At 40.7% G+C, this 15,497-nt stretch overlaps 1 protein-coding gene across 1 annotated transcript in view; it reads right to left on the bottom strand.

Moving 5' to 3' along the window:
* Window positions 1-238: 238 nt before the first annotated feature.
* grik2 (glutamate receptor, ionotropic, kainate 2) overlaps window positions 239-15,497 on the bottom strand; it is a 426,471-nt gene continuing 411,212 nt past the window's right edge. The window contains exon 17 of the mRNA XM_050045772.1: window positions 239-449. Coding sequence (XP_049901729.1) covers window positions 285-449 — 165 coding nt within the window. The 3' untranslated portion in view covers window positions 239-284. The remainder of the gene's footprint in view (window positions 450-15,497) is intronic.

A 15,497-nucleotide genomic window follows, 5' to 3' on the forward strand; every position in this document is an offset into this window, starting at 1 on the left:
GGTGGTAAGAGTACTGAGGTAACTCGCTGAAATTTCACCCAGGTTCGTTATTTCCACAGGAAATATTGTTGAATCTCTTATCCCTAGCTATTTATAAAGAAACAAGAATGACATTTTGTCAATATACTCCCAAGCACCTCTGCACTACCTTCAAAATAACCCAACTGTTAACCATCGACACCCCACCCTCCCCCTTTACCATTTACCCCCACCCGTTTCCCCAGTGTCTCTGCACACCTCCTCACTGCAGGAGAGAGGCTGAAAAAGTGATTGAGATTCCCATTTTAGGCCATGGTCTCTTTCCCTGGCAGTCTGCGGTCGTTGAAGGTGTGCATGTTGATGACCTCCTCCGTTTTCACCATGACGGGTGGCTGGGGCTTGTGTTTGAGCCGGCGCTGGCACTTGAGGGAAACCCGCAGTTCGTCCACCATGGCACTGCAGAAGGACCTCTGCAGAGGGAAATAGAAAAAAGGAAAACAGTATGGGTTTCAGACCGCTTCCCCTGTCCAAATATTATGGGCAAGTGAACAAGCCTGTTCTCCCTGTGGGCAGCCTCGTTTTGTAGCATCCCCCCATCACCACCCACGACCGCAGCTCAGAGCTGCCATAGGGGAAAATGGTGAAATATACAGTGTAGCAGGCTGGGAATGGAGGGAATGCTGGATGGAAGCAGGGAGAGAAGTGAAATGGAAGGAGGTGCAGGTCCATAGGCTGTGTAGTAGAGTGTAAAGTGTGAAGGCATGGAATTACTCAACATAGTGTCAAAATACATCAGCGGTGAATTTGTGGTTGTTGCTGCTCATGCAGGGCTGTTTATGCAAACAGGGTATAATGCGTTCAAAATGTTCTACATTTCAAACCGCTGTCCATTATTGTTCTGTAATGTCCAATAAATTTCAACAGTAATTATTGTTGTAAAGTGTTGTTTACATATATTGGTGTATACATACACATTTTGTCTACTCCTACATTAGCAATAGCCAATGTTCTGCACAATGGCATAAATATCGACAGTGAAAACAGTGCAGCTAACTGGGGCCCAAGCAATTTTTTTGCCTCTTGGAGAAATCAGGCTGGGGTGGTTCAAGTACAGGGCAGGCTGTTGGATTAGCATTGATAAATCTGACGCTTCATTGGTGCTGATTAAAGGCTGGTTTGCAGGATGGGAGAGACACCCTTCAGTTCAATAATAGGGGTGGCTGTTCTGATGCCTCATTTGCCAGCGGTGTATTTTGGCTTTACTTCGCTAGGAAAGCACGCGGCAGTTCACAGAACACAGTTGAAATGACTTGAAATTAGCCAGCGCAAACCCCAAGGAGGATCTCATCCTAGCCCACCCTAACTCTCTGCTTGATTAACAATTGTTCTGCTGTAGCCATTACACAGGTAGGACAGAGAGCTGGCCACCAGCCCACTGTGGAAAGTGGAATTCAGACTTTATCTACCTGGGTGGGCCACCTAAATTCAGTCTATATGCCTGGGGTGAGTCCTGGACAGTTCACAACCTCTGCTTGTGTGTATGCACACCAGCATGCACTTGCGTTTTGGGTGGGGTGAGGGCTCAAGAAAAATATTTGCACCAGGTCCAATCGCTATGTTATGCTGCTGGTTTCCCATAATGCCTTTCCATAGTGTCAGAGAAGGGTGTGGAGTTGTTTCTTTGACAACCCTACTTCCAGACAGAACGTCAACACTGAATGGTTCTGCGAGATTCCGTTCAATGACTTTGTAGCCATGCTAGCGTGCTTGGCTTTAGAGATTGCAATGTCAGTCTCATGGCTGGTCCAGAAATTTAGTCCAGAAAATTCATCCAAATAACTTTGGTGATACCCTGACTATTTATCTTGTGCCATCATTAGGCACTAATTATTATTTTTTTATTTTTTTTTTCCGAAAGATAGTTCTAAGGCATTTTCTTATGCTTAATTGAGACAGTGATAAACAATTATATGGATGGGGAGAGAGAGGGGAATACCTGTAGCAAAGGGCCCCAGGCTGGACTCAAACCTGCACTCTATTGAATGAGCTACCGTGGCGCACCATCAGGACAGAATTTATTTGTTTAATAGTCTGGTTTATTCTTGAATACCTGAAATATTAGCCTATAAGCTTCAGCTGTACTCTTTGCTCAGTATTAAGGCCGCTGATATTAGCAAAAAACGTGCATCGGCATCAGATCGGACTGCATGAAAAAATGCCGATCCCAGAACTCCGATCCAGTTTTTCACGGAGTCCGATCCAGGTTTTCTGGCCAGCCCAGCGCTCCGCGATTCAAGCAGTCCATTCCAGTGATCTGCTCCAGCACTTAATATCAATCCACCAGGCCAGCATGCAGATGGCAGACACACAGAGGGAAGGGTAGGAAGAGTAGCGGTCAATTTAGTTAACTGACTATTTGTTTTCTGCTCTAGTTTTTTGAGAGTGATATTTTTATTTGGTTTACACTCTTACTGTTTAAGTAAAGAGCACTGATGGTATTGTTTTGGGCACAATTAGTGAAATTGGAGCCATGGATGGACTATTGCTTGTTTAAACAGTTGTACAATATTGTGTGGTTTTTTGTCCCAGGAAACAGCAGCACCAGGCTGGCACTGACACTACAAAAATAACTGAAAAGGAAAGGCTGCATTGTTTGTTAAATGTCAACAATGTCTTGTGGTGTTTATCTATTTTTTATTTATTAGGGGGCCGAAGCACAAGTGTGTGGAGTCTTGCTGCTATTTTAATTTCAATGTTAGACATTTTAAAGATTCCTTGTGTTGATTTATTTTCTATTTATCAAGGGGCCAAAGCAGTCAAAGCAAACCAATTATATTTTTTATTTAATGTTAATGTTCAAGTTTAAAGTTTGTTTATTTAACCCTGTTAACAATAAACAGGTCAGTTTCTCATACCAACTGTTGTGGATCATTCTAACTAACCCGATTAAGTAGTTGTTCTTGTTAGAGTAATATCGCTTGATCAAACCTTTTCTAACTTGACTGACAACAAAATAAGTGAATATGTATAATACGTGCTTGGATCGGATCGGTATTGATATCGGCCAAAACTCAAGGCTGTAATATCGGTATCGGATCGGAAGTGAAAAAGCTGGATCGGGACATCCCTACTAATTAGCCAATTTTATTTATTTATTTATTTTTTTCCTATAGTTTGGTAAGGCTAAAGTTAGGAAAAGATTGTGGTCATCATATACACATATTAAGTAAGTAACAGTATGATCCTGGTTGCAGTTAGAAAACAGCAAACAATGTCAGTTCTGTGATTCCATGTAAACTCCAAACTGATAAAGGCACACTACAACTACTCACTAACGTGGGAGGTGCAGAATTGCCAAATGTCAGGGTGACTCCTAATGATACTGGGCTGTTCTTCTTGTACATATAGATACAGACAGCAATAGGCACAGTGATAACGATAATTATGCCTTTTGTTGTTCACTGAAACAAAGCAAGAGATCAAACTTTTTCAAAAGACACCATGTCTTGTGGCTACACTGTCTTGGGTTCAAAAAAAGTGCCAGCCTCCCACACGTTGTAATCCATTTTTGTTCCTTTATATGTACCAAATTTAGATTGTCCAGTTCCTCGTTGCTGCTAACTCCAAGTCTTGGACAGAGGAAGAATGCGAATGTCAACCAGTTGGAGTTACTAGGTCAACAATGACATGATCCCTCACTGACTTCCCACCAAATAAACACTCAGTACGTTTATATGCACAGTTAAGTGGAGCTGTGGTTGTAGCTCAACTAGGCCATTAAATTGGACGACTGTCCTTGTCCCAGTATACAGGCAGTAGTGGGGAATTGATTTATTGACCGAAGTATGTCTAACTGTGCTACAATAGGTGGCAATATGTAATCTTTCAGCTTGTTAGTATTGGACCTTTTTCTGGTTGACCTATTACGTCACCGACCAACCAATCGACAAACAAGTTAGCTACGGTTAGCTAGCAGCAAACTGGTACCATGGTGGACAACTTTACAGCACTGTACATTTTGTCCATCCAAAAATGCACAGCTCTTGTATGTAGATTTCACCATGTTGTTACCAGCTTCTTCTTCTGTTAACCATTTAATGCTATTCTATTTCTGGGTCAAAGCCTGGGGCAGAAACTTTGGAGCATGCACAGATTGCCTTGGCCAGTTTTGGTCCAATTGGCTGTATACTGGCAGGAGTAATTCACTTCCCAGTCACATTATTTGGGTGTGTCAATCTGACTTTAGGAAACTCGATTTAGTACAATTTCAGACAAACTAACATGTTTACATGTATTTTAAAAGTCCGGTTTTAGTCGGACTTCTCTAATGTCATGTTAATGTAATGGATGCCGGCTGTATTCAACAGGGCCAGCTGACTAGGGATTGAACCTGGATACCAGATGCAGGAAATTCTCTGGTGTGAAAGTCTGATGTGTTGTTGACCCATCCATCCACCCCAACCTCCTCCCGACACAGACTTTGTCACTTTATAATATCTTCAATCAACTACCTTCTTTGCTCCTGTCATAATTTCCACATCCACCAGAGGGCTTTGTCGCTTGAATATTAACATACAGTATATTGTTCTGAGGTACTAGTTGTTCTTGTTCTGTTTACAAAATCTCCCCAGCAAAAATGCAAAAATGTTAACATCAGTAAAACCTGACATGTTTATATTAATGATGCTAGTACCTCTGTTTTATGTGAAGCACAAGGTCAGGTGTTGTTTAAAGGTCTTTTCACTAAACTGGACTATCTTTGCAGTAAAAAGACACAAAAACTCAAAATTTGTGCTACATGACTAGAGAAAATGGAGGAAAAGGGCTGTGGCATTCATTTTGCTCAGGAGGTAGAAAACCTACCAAAATGCACCGCAGTGTACTGGACCATTGAACACTCTTGCTGGCGGGTTATGTAATGTGAGTTGCTTGATTGAAAACAATATGACAGCAGCTGGTAACAAATAATCTTAAATTAGAGTTAAACGAGTTATCAGCACTGCCTAGTTTTACCATTTAAATTTTCCTCAACCTCCACTTTTCACAATATCGGAAACAGCATGACAAACTCAGGTATCACAGCTAAACAGGGAACTAAAATATGTTTCTGAAGACATTTTAGGCAAGAAAAAGGCAATACAGTAACAGTCTTGGTTTATATTTGGTCAGCACTACCTTGATGTAGTACAAAGCTGATTGAAAACTGGCAAAACATCCCTTGAATGCAAGTTTCTCTAGAGGGCTTGCTAACTTGGTGCAATTCAGGAGACTCTTTTGGATTGCAGTAAATATTGCTGGCTGGTAAACTGTTTGGTAAGTGCTAATCAGGATCTTACAGTACATCAGCTATCTTAAATTACAGTGATGAGTACACTGACAAGAAATCTCCACACAGAATGTGATAGATCACTTTGGAAAAACAAGCTACTGTAAATCCCCAGCGGGAATAAGACACTTGTGTGTGTTCCAGCACCAGTTTGTAACTTAACAGCTGGATATCTACAGAGTTTCATTTAAATATTGCCAAGTGCAGCCTTATCCACATACTGTGATTATCACAACTGTAGCTGAACATCTGGACACCATGCCAGAAAATTTCACTGTATAGAGCCTGACTGGATATGAATAACATGAATATGTAAGTAATGCAAAGATTCATACATAATTAAATGATTAAATGTATCTACATACTGCGCGACCCATTAAAGTGAAGATGATCCCAAAAAAAGAATGATAAAGCTGTGATTTGCAGACTGTAAAGTCTAAACTCTTCTCACAAAAATAAAATGTTTCACTGATTTCGAGATTGAATATGGATACAAACCTGGCAACCTTGTTTCCCAAGAACATTACTCATACAGGCCCACACTGGCATGAGGAGCACTGAGAGAACTCCTTGGCCAGCTGATTGGCCCTAAGTGTCGGACCAGTGTTAAAAATGCACAGTGAAATGGTTAAATCAAAGCCAAAAAAACACAGGGCGGCTACAGTCACACAGAACTGTGACGTCAGCCCCCTGCCTGCTTTTAACCTGATGGTGTGATCCCTGCCTGCTATCACATGCTGTTGGTTGCACACAAATGTTCAGTTAGTGCATGTGGACGAGGTGTAGAGAAAAAACAGCGCAGGTGAAAGAATGACAGAAAGAGAAAAGGTGAGAGAGAGCACATTGGAGAGGGAAAAAAAAACAGCAGGAAAGAGCAGCTAAACACTGCAAAACCACAGATATGTTCACAAGTGAGTGACATGGTTGGTGTTTGAAAAAAAAAGGAAAAACAAAATATGCTAGCAGAGCTGCCTCATTATGTCACAATATCATAACTGCCTTCCAAAGTTCATTCTTTTAGAAAACTAATAATGACATTTGCATTTAATCACTTCACAGGAGAGCAGAAGATACATGGAAATAATACTGAAAATAAAGAGCTGTCATCTCCTTTTCTATCTGATGGAAGAAGCTCCAGTTATTCAGAGCTACCTGGGGTCCGTTTCACAAAGCAGGTTTAGTGAAAACTCAGAGTCTGTTAACCCTGAAATGAGGGAAACTCTGAGTTTTCCATTTCAAAAAGGGAGGTAACTCAAACCAGAGAAAGAGGGGTAACTCTAGCCTGTTTCAGAGAGAGAGGTAACTTAAGCTCTCGGTCAGTTACCGTAGTAACAGACTCTATGAACCTAACCTGGTCGGGACCAGGTTTTTCTCAATGAACCTCGAGTTTCTCTCTGTCTCCGCCCTCTTTCAAAACCACACACTCCATTTGATTTCCTCATTCATTCAGTCAGCAGGCGAGTTTTGGCGTAGCCTAGTTCTGCCATCTGTCATTTTAAAAAATCATTAAAAAAATCAGAGTCAGTATATTAGAAGTCCATTAGGCACAGTAGGNTCTCCGCCCTCTTTCAGAGCCACACACTCCATTTGATTTCCTCATTCATTCAGTCAGCAGGCGAGTTTTGGCGTAGCCTAGTACTGCCGTCTGTCATTTTAAAAAAAAATCATTTAAAAAATCAGAGTCAGTATATTAGAAGTCCATTAGGCACAGTAGGTGGTGACTTTTTTCACTAACATGGCATGTCCTTTTGATAACGATGCCGTGGATGAAGGTGCAGCATTACTGCGCAGAGAATTAAATATTCGTCGGGAGATGGTTATCAGACCGCGCATAGATGTTCTAGCATTTCCACACAATTATCTTTTTGAGCTGTACCGTTTTATGTCACAGTCCATCATCTACATACACAACCTAATCCGTCCTTACATTTGCAACATTACCAATCGTAGTCATGCTCTCACATCCCAGCAGATATTGTGTGTTGCGCTGCGTTTCTTTGCAAATGGAAGTTTTTTGTACAATGTCGGAGATGCTGAGCACTTGAGTAAGGCAACTGTATGCAGGGCGGTCAGAAAAGTGTGCTCGTTTTACGGGCATCTGCCTTCTTTCTGTTGGCTGAGTAGAAGTCTGTGTTAGTTTAAATAGGCTTAATTATTTAACAGAACATGATATAGATGAGAAGACATTTATGTGTGTGAAAACAGCATTATGTTGGGGATAAAACAACTGCACAGTCAAACAGCCACTTAATATTTACTTTACAATGTAAAACATGATCAAAATGAGGTACCCCCATGAGATTATGCCGAGGTCTTACCTGTTTGAACAATGTTTTTATATTTCATCCTAAACTGCTGCCAAGTGCGCTTCTCCCCCGCGGGATTGCACCTAAATGAAATAAATTAATAGGCTACCATTCAAGCAGTTTTCCCCTGTAATATTATTGTGATTGCAAAGGACTACATTTAAACTTACGCATTGACCCGAGCAGCAATGTTCTCCCACGCCGTCTCCCTCTCTTTTGCAGCTGCAGCGGTGTTGCACTTCTTTTTGAAAACGTGTGCAAACTCGCCGTATGAGCGCATTAAGATTTCTAATTCTAATGGGGTGAAAAACGCAGCCCTCCTCTTCCCCGTTGCCATGGTGACTCGTCGAATCGGGGCTCCATTGATGCTGGCTTTTTATAGTTGTGGTGCACGCGCTTAACTCCAGGTGAAACTACTCCGAGTTGATTAAACTGATTCAAATCAGCTGTTCTGGAACCGGAAACTCAGAGTTTCCTATCTCAGAGTAGAACAACTCAAGAGTTCAGAATTAGACTGAGTGATTTTGAAAAACGGAGACATCTTCCTTCGTTTGTGCCCTTCGTTTACACGCAAACGGAGATTTCTCCTCTGAAAACGAGTCTTTCTAAAAACTCCGGCCAGAGTGGAGATTTTGGAAAACTCCGGTTGCACGTTTGCATGTAAACTGAGGTAAACGGAGTTATAGGCAGCCCACGTCACAGTATGCGCCGGAACTTGCGCCTGTGTAAAAAGTGCGACCTATGTTGTTATGGTGACAATGGATACATGGAAGGCTTGAGCTTCTCGTTACATTGCCACCTACAGGTTTGGCATGCTCTTGTGTATATATACACGGGTAAGTGTAAACGAAGATCTTTTTGAAAACGGAGACGGTGAAATGTCCGTTTATGAAAATAGCCGGCAACGTGTAAACGGCGTCTCAGAGTTTGTTGAACCTGCTTTGTGAAACGGACCCCAGAGCTTCAGGATGATCAACCCAGGTCCAGTCAGAGCTGTGAGGAAATGCCAGGTGCAAAATTAACATTCCAAAAGTGCACAAAAAAGATATATTTATGATTATTTATTCCTGTAGCCTTAAATATGCAAGTGCTACTGACTAATGTGGACAACACTTGGCAGTTTTTAACTATTTTGGGCAACTTTGTATAGTTTGTGTATACAGTGATAAAACTAAAAACGAAAAGATACATTACTAGCATGAACAGTAAAATGAAAAAAAAAAAAAAAAAAATCAACAAAAGGACTACAGTGAATGTGGTGTGAATGTGTAGGCGGTGGCCCGTCAGATGACATGTAACCTTTGTTACATGCCATAGCCATCACTGTACTATGATCTGTTCAATACAGTGTAAAATGGCCCCTATTACGTATTATTAATACTAAGTGAATATTGCCAGAAAAAAGATGAAACACTGTTACTGAGTGTTCTGCAGGTATGTACAGCATCAACATTTTGCAGCTTTACAGGTATTCATTAATACCGTTTCTCATTAGGTTGATTTAAAAAAAGGAATGTCTGGCTAGCATTATGTGTCTCTAGAAAGTTTTTGCTGCTGTCAGTGTAAAATTTTACAGAAATTGCTTGCCAGTGTCTAGTTTTAGTTCAGTTTTATCTTAACAGTCTATCCATCCATCCATCCATCCATCCATCCATCCATTTAAGGTACAGTTAAGGTTAGGCAGCCACAACAGTTGGGGCACAATGCCCAATACACACCCCTTACCCCTTCGCTCAGCGCGTTCACATACAGGAGTAGCGTATTCTGATTCTAGATGGGATAGAGCAAAGTGTTAGGGCTACATGGCCCTTCCAAACGGAGATTGTTCAGACATACATTCTGAACCGAGTGATACAAGATCGGCAAGATGGCTGTGCTAGAAACAAAAGAAACTCACAAATGTATTTTCTTTTTTAATAGAGATTTAAAAATCAATTACAATAATCTTCATATTATCTTTGTTAAATGTTGTTTCAATGTATTACTGTCCTGCACAATAAAAAAATGCTAATACCTTTCTGATGTTAAATGCTGAGGTAGCTAACTAGCTAACCTTACTTTATTATTGCTGATTTGTGCACGGCAGTCCCACATTTTGATGTATTTCCATGTCAAAACGGAACCTCATCAAGAACTGCTGGTGACGCATCGTGGTCTTAAGAGTTGTTCCATTTCATAGGGGAAGGTTTTAACTGCTATGCCTTAACTCTGTCGCGATGGCAAAGGGACACTCAAAAATGTGGGACAGGGATAAAAAAATATTGATTTAGGCTTTGGTTATGGTTAGGAAAAGATTAGGGTTACTGTCTTTAAAAAAAGAAGAGGATATATTAACTGTACTATTGAGATAGGATGCAAACTGTTGTCTCTCCAAAGTCGGATAAGCCCATGCACCAATCCAGCATTGCTACATAAAGGGCAATCTACTTCATGCTTTGGCACTGAATGTTGGCATCGGACATGCTGTGTGGACTAGTCCAATATGAACATAATATGAGGGATACTGGGGTTGTGTTCATAATTCATGCCCAGTCAAATTAATTTCTGGCTGTGAACAGGCCTTCACTTGCTCCTCGTAGTTTTAAATTCAGCAGACACCCTGCTTACATTTTCAGCATCAAGCTGTTCATTCTGTTCATCAAGGAAGTGAATCACAACCAGCAGCTGTCAGTGTCACAACATTCTCACTCATATGATGGATGGGTAATAGACTACAGTAGCTGGAAATAGTTTATGTCTTGCCACTGTACTTTAGAAAGCTGGGGACTCAACAAAACACAGCCTAACCACACAGACAATTCCTCAGACAAGGTAGTTTCTTTACATGATGTCTCTTTTGTTTTTTATTTATTTATTCTAATGAACCGACAGTACTGGCTGAACATGTGGATAGAACCTCTAGGGATTTTTCATTAACCCGGGTTGGATAGCATGAACAGTGTGCTTTGTGGTAGAGTGATTCACATTAACATCTACTCAGAAACACAAGACACCAGCTGAATCTCAGTCGTACAGGACCGCGCAAAACAAAATCTATGCACAAACACAAAGCCGACAGGCGTCTCCACATGTGCGTAAACACAATCTCAGTGAGCACGGTGGGTTTTACAGGCCCATAGAACATCATCACTTATTGATGCACATTGTATCTCATCAGACTGAAATTCCTTGTCGCTGCATGCCCAATTAAACTGCTGCTTCTTCACATTCCCTCGTCTTTTCTCATAAGCTACTGTGGCATCTGCAAATACTGCATGAAACAACACCAGCAGCTGGGAGCGGAACAGTCCTGTTCCTGGAGATGCTACAAGGAGAGCCACTGTGTGTGTGCTCCCACTTAAAAGGAGTTTATTGTGACGAACAAAGTGTTCAGTTGTATTTGAAAGCCATCATTAGCACTGTGGCCCAGTGTATACTTATCCTTATTATATTTACACAGAGACACAGAGAATGTGATTGGGTGTGACATATTCCAGTGTGTGTTATAATCACTCAGAAGCTAATTCAGACACTTACTATCCTTACTATTAATCTGCCTCTGTGACCACTAATCATGCCATTCGTGGATAAAGCAAAAGTGGTTATGCAGCTGGAAATGGATACATTTTTATAATGTTGAGTTACAGTGATTCAGAGGAGATATTAAAGCATTTTAACACCAAAGTGATTGGTAATGGGACATTAGTAAAAAAAAATACAGTTGAGAAGTGTCACCACCCCTGATTGGCTGCCATTGTTTAAGACCTGTCTTTTACAAACTTTCTCTCTCTAATTGGCTGAATGCAAATTATTGCATCAGCATAACTGTACCATGCCACCACTTGCAGTGAACCAAGTGAAAACAGCTTTCACTCTTTATGCTACATTTCATCAGTTTGAACTATTTGAATTTAAGATTTTTTACAGGGTTTCCCACACATTCATTTAAACAGCTGGCCAACATCGTCATTAAAAATTAATATCTGTGTTGTGACGTTGGGTGGCCAAAACAAAAATCCAATTTAAGAGTTTCATGTCTTTCTGACGTCATACTGACAGCCAGTGCCAACTGGGCTGTGGTGCACTGCCACAAAATTTGGCTTTTGCCGCCACACTAAGCACAGTGACAGTCAAGCTTAACCATTCATTGATTCATACAGTATTTGTTTTATCTATCACATTTCCAACCTACTCTAAATTAAACCAGCTGCATTCCACTGGTTTTTTTCCTCAATTATAAATCTCATAGCTGAAATGCAGTTGGGAGAAGTTTTCCTAGAGGGCTTGATACCAGAAAGGGGTTTCTCGATCGAGGCCGGTTCTACACAGGGGCAAGAGGGGGCAATGCCCCCTTAAATAAATGTCTTGCCCCCTCAAATCAAATCCGCCGAAAAAGGCGCAAAACAGAAAAGTTTTCTCATCTGAGGCGCAAAACAGAAAAGTTTTCTCATCTGTCTCCACTCCACTCCGTGCTGTGTGCCGGCTGTGTGATTTACTCTCTACAGTCGGCAGAGACCCTCCCCCCAGTAAACATCCAATCACTGTTTAGTATGCAAATGAGCCAAGATAAATGAGCCAAGATGCATCGGCGTCAGGTTTCTCAGTCTCAGTGAGGCAGAATGCAGCAGTAAAGTAAAGCTCTGTTAAACTCATCGTAGCGTCTTGTGTCGTGAGATACTTAATATATAGCTAACAACAAAAAACTAAAGTAAATATAGCATCTACATATTTGTTCAGTCAACCGGGGAATGGTATGCTGTTCTTCTCGTAGTGTGAGCGTAGAGTTTGAGCCTGTCAGTGCGAACGTTTCTTCAATCACACAAGCACACACAGGGAGAGATGAGTGCCTGCTGCATGTCACATACTGAGGACAAATGCCCTGTGTGTGCCAGACCCCTACATAAAGCCCCGCCCAGCCTCTAGTTCTGCACACTGTTTTTTGATAATCACAGCGATTTTTACAAAGCTTTTATTAACTTTTCACTCCTGCAGCTTTCAGCAGCTCAAAGGAGAGTGGAGTGAAGAGAAATCTGTTAAATTGCTGACAAACAACAAAACAAAACAAAACAAAAAAATATAAAATGTTCTGCTCTAGCCTATATCTGTTGTGTTTGTTAGTTCTGTTAGTTTGATAAGTTTTTTTTTAATAAGACTAGCTTTGGTAAATACTGGCTATAGTGAGGTTATTGTAATTATTAGGTTCAAATTTATTTCATATGTCTAGATGCCTAATGGCCATCCAATAAGATAAATGTTAAGATGTTGGTTGTGCCTGGATGAAGGATATATATATATATATATATGTATTTTTTTTCTGAATTTTTATTTTATTTTTTGTTTATTTTATTTTTCAGTTTTCCTCCCTGAGGGATTGCCATTTTATTGTGGTCAGGGGGTTTGTGTGCCTCAGTGACCCTAACAGCTATACCAGCAGGAGCTTAGTCTTCAGGTGGGACACCCAAGTTGGACAGGTCTTAGGGTAGAGGCCTGACAAAGTGCAATCCATTTCTTTAGGTTGGGGGTTGGACACACAGCTAACAACAACCCAATTCCATGTAGAAAACACTGTTATCAACAACAAAACAAGTGTCAAGCACATTTGAGACCACTGTGCTTTGACACCCTCTATAGGGCACTCACACAGCGTCCCCACATCCTGCGAGTGAGTGAGTGAGTGAGTGACCTTTATTTGTCAGCTCTACCTATGGCAAAAATGTACTGGAGCATGATCCCCCCTTCACATTTATGACTGCCCCCTCATATATGCCTGCCTAGAACCAGGCCTGTTCTCGACTAAGGTTAGGAAAAGTGGTGGTTTGGATAAAAAATTATTAGATTTCTGTCAGAAAGGGCTTTCTGTGAGAATGGAAGGTAGGAAAACTTCCTCCATGTGTAACTTAAATTCAGCAAACAGCTGCTGAGAAAAAAAGTCATGACAAGTTTTGCCTGCGCTGCTTTCACAGACCCACGAGAGGGGACACAGAATAAAAGAAGACAGTTTGGGGATCCATGTCCAGCCCCCCGCATGTCTGCTAGTGCCACACATAGAAATTATTTCTATGGGAAACGCTGTTTTCTGATACTACAATCTGCTGATTGTGAAAAAAAAAAAAGACCAACGAAAACAAGCCCACCAGGATTATTTTCAATGTCCATTATTTCTAAAGCTGCTGTGCTCACTGTACTTTTATCTCAGATTTGGTCTCCATCAAGTCCTGAGAAAAATATATGACTTTTAAGTTGCTAAATGCTCCACTATGTCAGCCCAGTCCCTAGAAGAAAATGTTGGCATGGTATGTTTCCACAAACTACAAATTTTATCATATCATCGTTTCTGAAGTGACAAAGTTTATGAGAAGACTTTGTCATGGGATGGTGGATGTCATGGAACCTAGGCAAGACACCTGCCAAGCTGAAGACCACTGTTTGAGACCAACAACCAACCAAAGTAGTTGTGATTTAGCAAGTAATTTCTGTGTTTCCTGTGACTTTTTAGGCACCAACGACCTGTCGCTGTTTTTCCAGTGGGGATAATGCCACAAAAGGCAATGTTTTCACTGGGACACTGCTGCCTTAACTGTCAGGATAGTGTCATGAAAAGCAGTTTTTACTTAGACATTGCTGCCTTTCCAGCAGGGATTGTGCACCAAAAGCTGCTTATTTTAAGCAAAAATATAATCTTTTTCTAATCATAACCAAGTGGCTTTTGTGCCTAAACCTAACCACATGTTAACAACAGCATTGCTGAAATGTGAAGTTTCCACATGTCCACTACAAATAATGTGCAAATGTTACATATCTGTAAATTTGCAGAAATATTCAATGCCAACACTCATTCTGGCTATTAGGTTGACTAAGTGTACCAGCTAGAGTACAGTGGGTTTATCAAAGCTTTTTCAGTGAAAACAGATGTCTGATAAACCAGGTTGTTTTTTTTTTAATTCTGTGAGCCATAAAATTAAAACAATGGGTTTAAAGGGGCTATAAAGCTGTGTCACTGTGTCAGTTCTGTGAATTCATTAGTACATGCAACACCTTCAATATTAAACGTAATCCATTTTTAATATAATGATTAGTGAAGCTTTAAAAGTAATAGTAGGGTGTGCTACATTTAGCTCCTTTACAATTTTGGGATAATGTCTATCATATCAAATTTCAATCTCTGCTGTTTGTGCAGGCATCCACTGTACTGTATATTGGTAATACTACCATATGTCACACCTGCAGCAAACACAAGAAATGTCTCACCAGTGTACCTGCTGATTGTCTAAGCCACTCTGAAACATAGCTAGCTTTTCAAACCTATTGATTTTACCCCCCTGTAAAATTAAATGGCACGGCAGTGTTTTCACCAGTAAAAGCCATGTAGCTCCAGGCTTTGTGGAACACTGAGCCCACTCTGCTCGCTCTCAAGGGACACATTGCCATCATGGCTGCCTGCTGCTGGCATGCTGGATTGATGGCGGCTGCTTAGGGTCATTGGATTACAGAGTTTTTATGACGCTCAACAATCAGCCGCAGCAATGTGGGATCGCTCAGAGGAAGGGCCTGCCTGCTTTGAGGGGAATGGAAGGGTCGTAAATCTATTGCTGAGAGCAGACATTGAAAGGAAGAAGTCGCATATAGTCCATGCTGTTATTTACACAGGCCTGATCTGATACAAATGAATAATGGTTAATAAAACTGTAAGTCATGAGGACATTTCCATTGGTTTAATCTCACTCTGTAGGGATTTTATAGGCGCAATAATCCAAAAGTAATCAGACTAAGATGAGTCATGTAACATTATATTTATTATATATACATATATATATGTATATACATATATATAAATATAAATATATAAACTTTTTTTTTTTTTTGAAATTTATATCATGTTAAGCAGGCAATTTTTAATTTGGGATAGT

The sequence above is a fragment of the Epinephelus moara genome, chromosome 6 (assembly GCF_006386435.1).
Source record: "Epinephelus moara isolate mb chromosome 6, YSFRI_EMoa_1.0, whole genome shotgun sequence".
NCBI lineage: Eukaryota > Metazoa > Chordata > Actinopteri > Perciformes > Serranidae > Epinephelus > Epinephelus moara.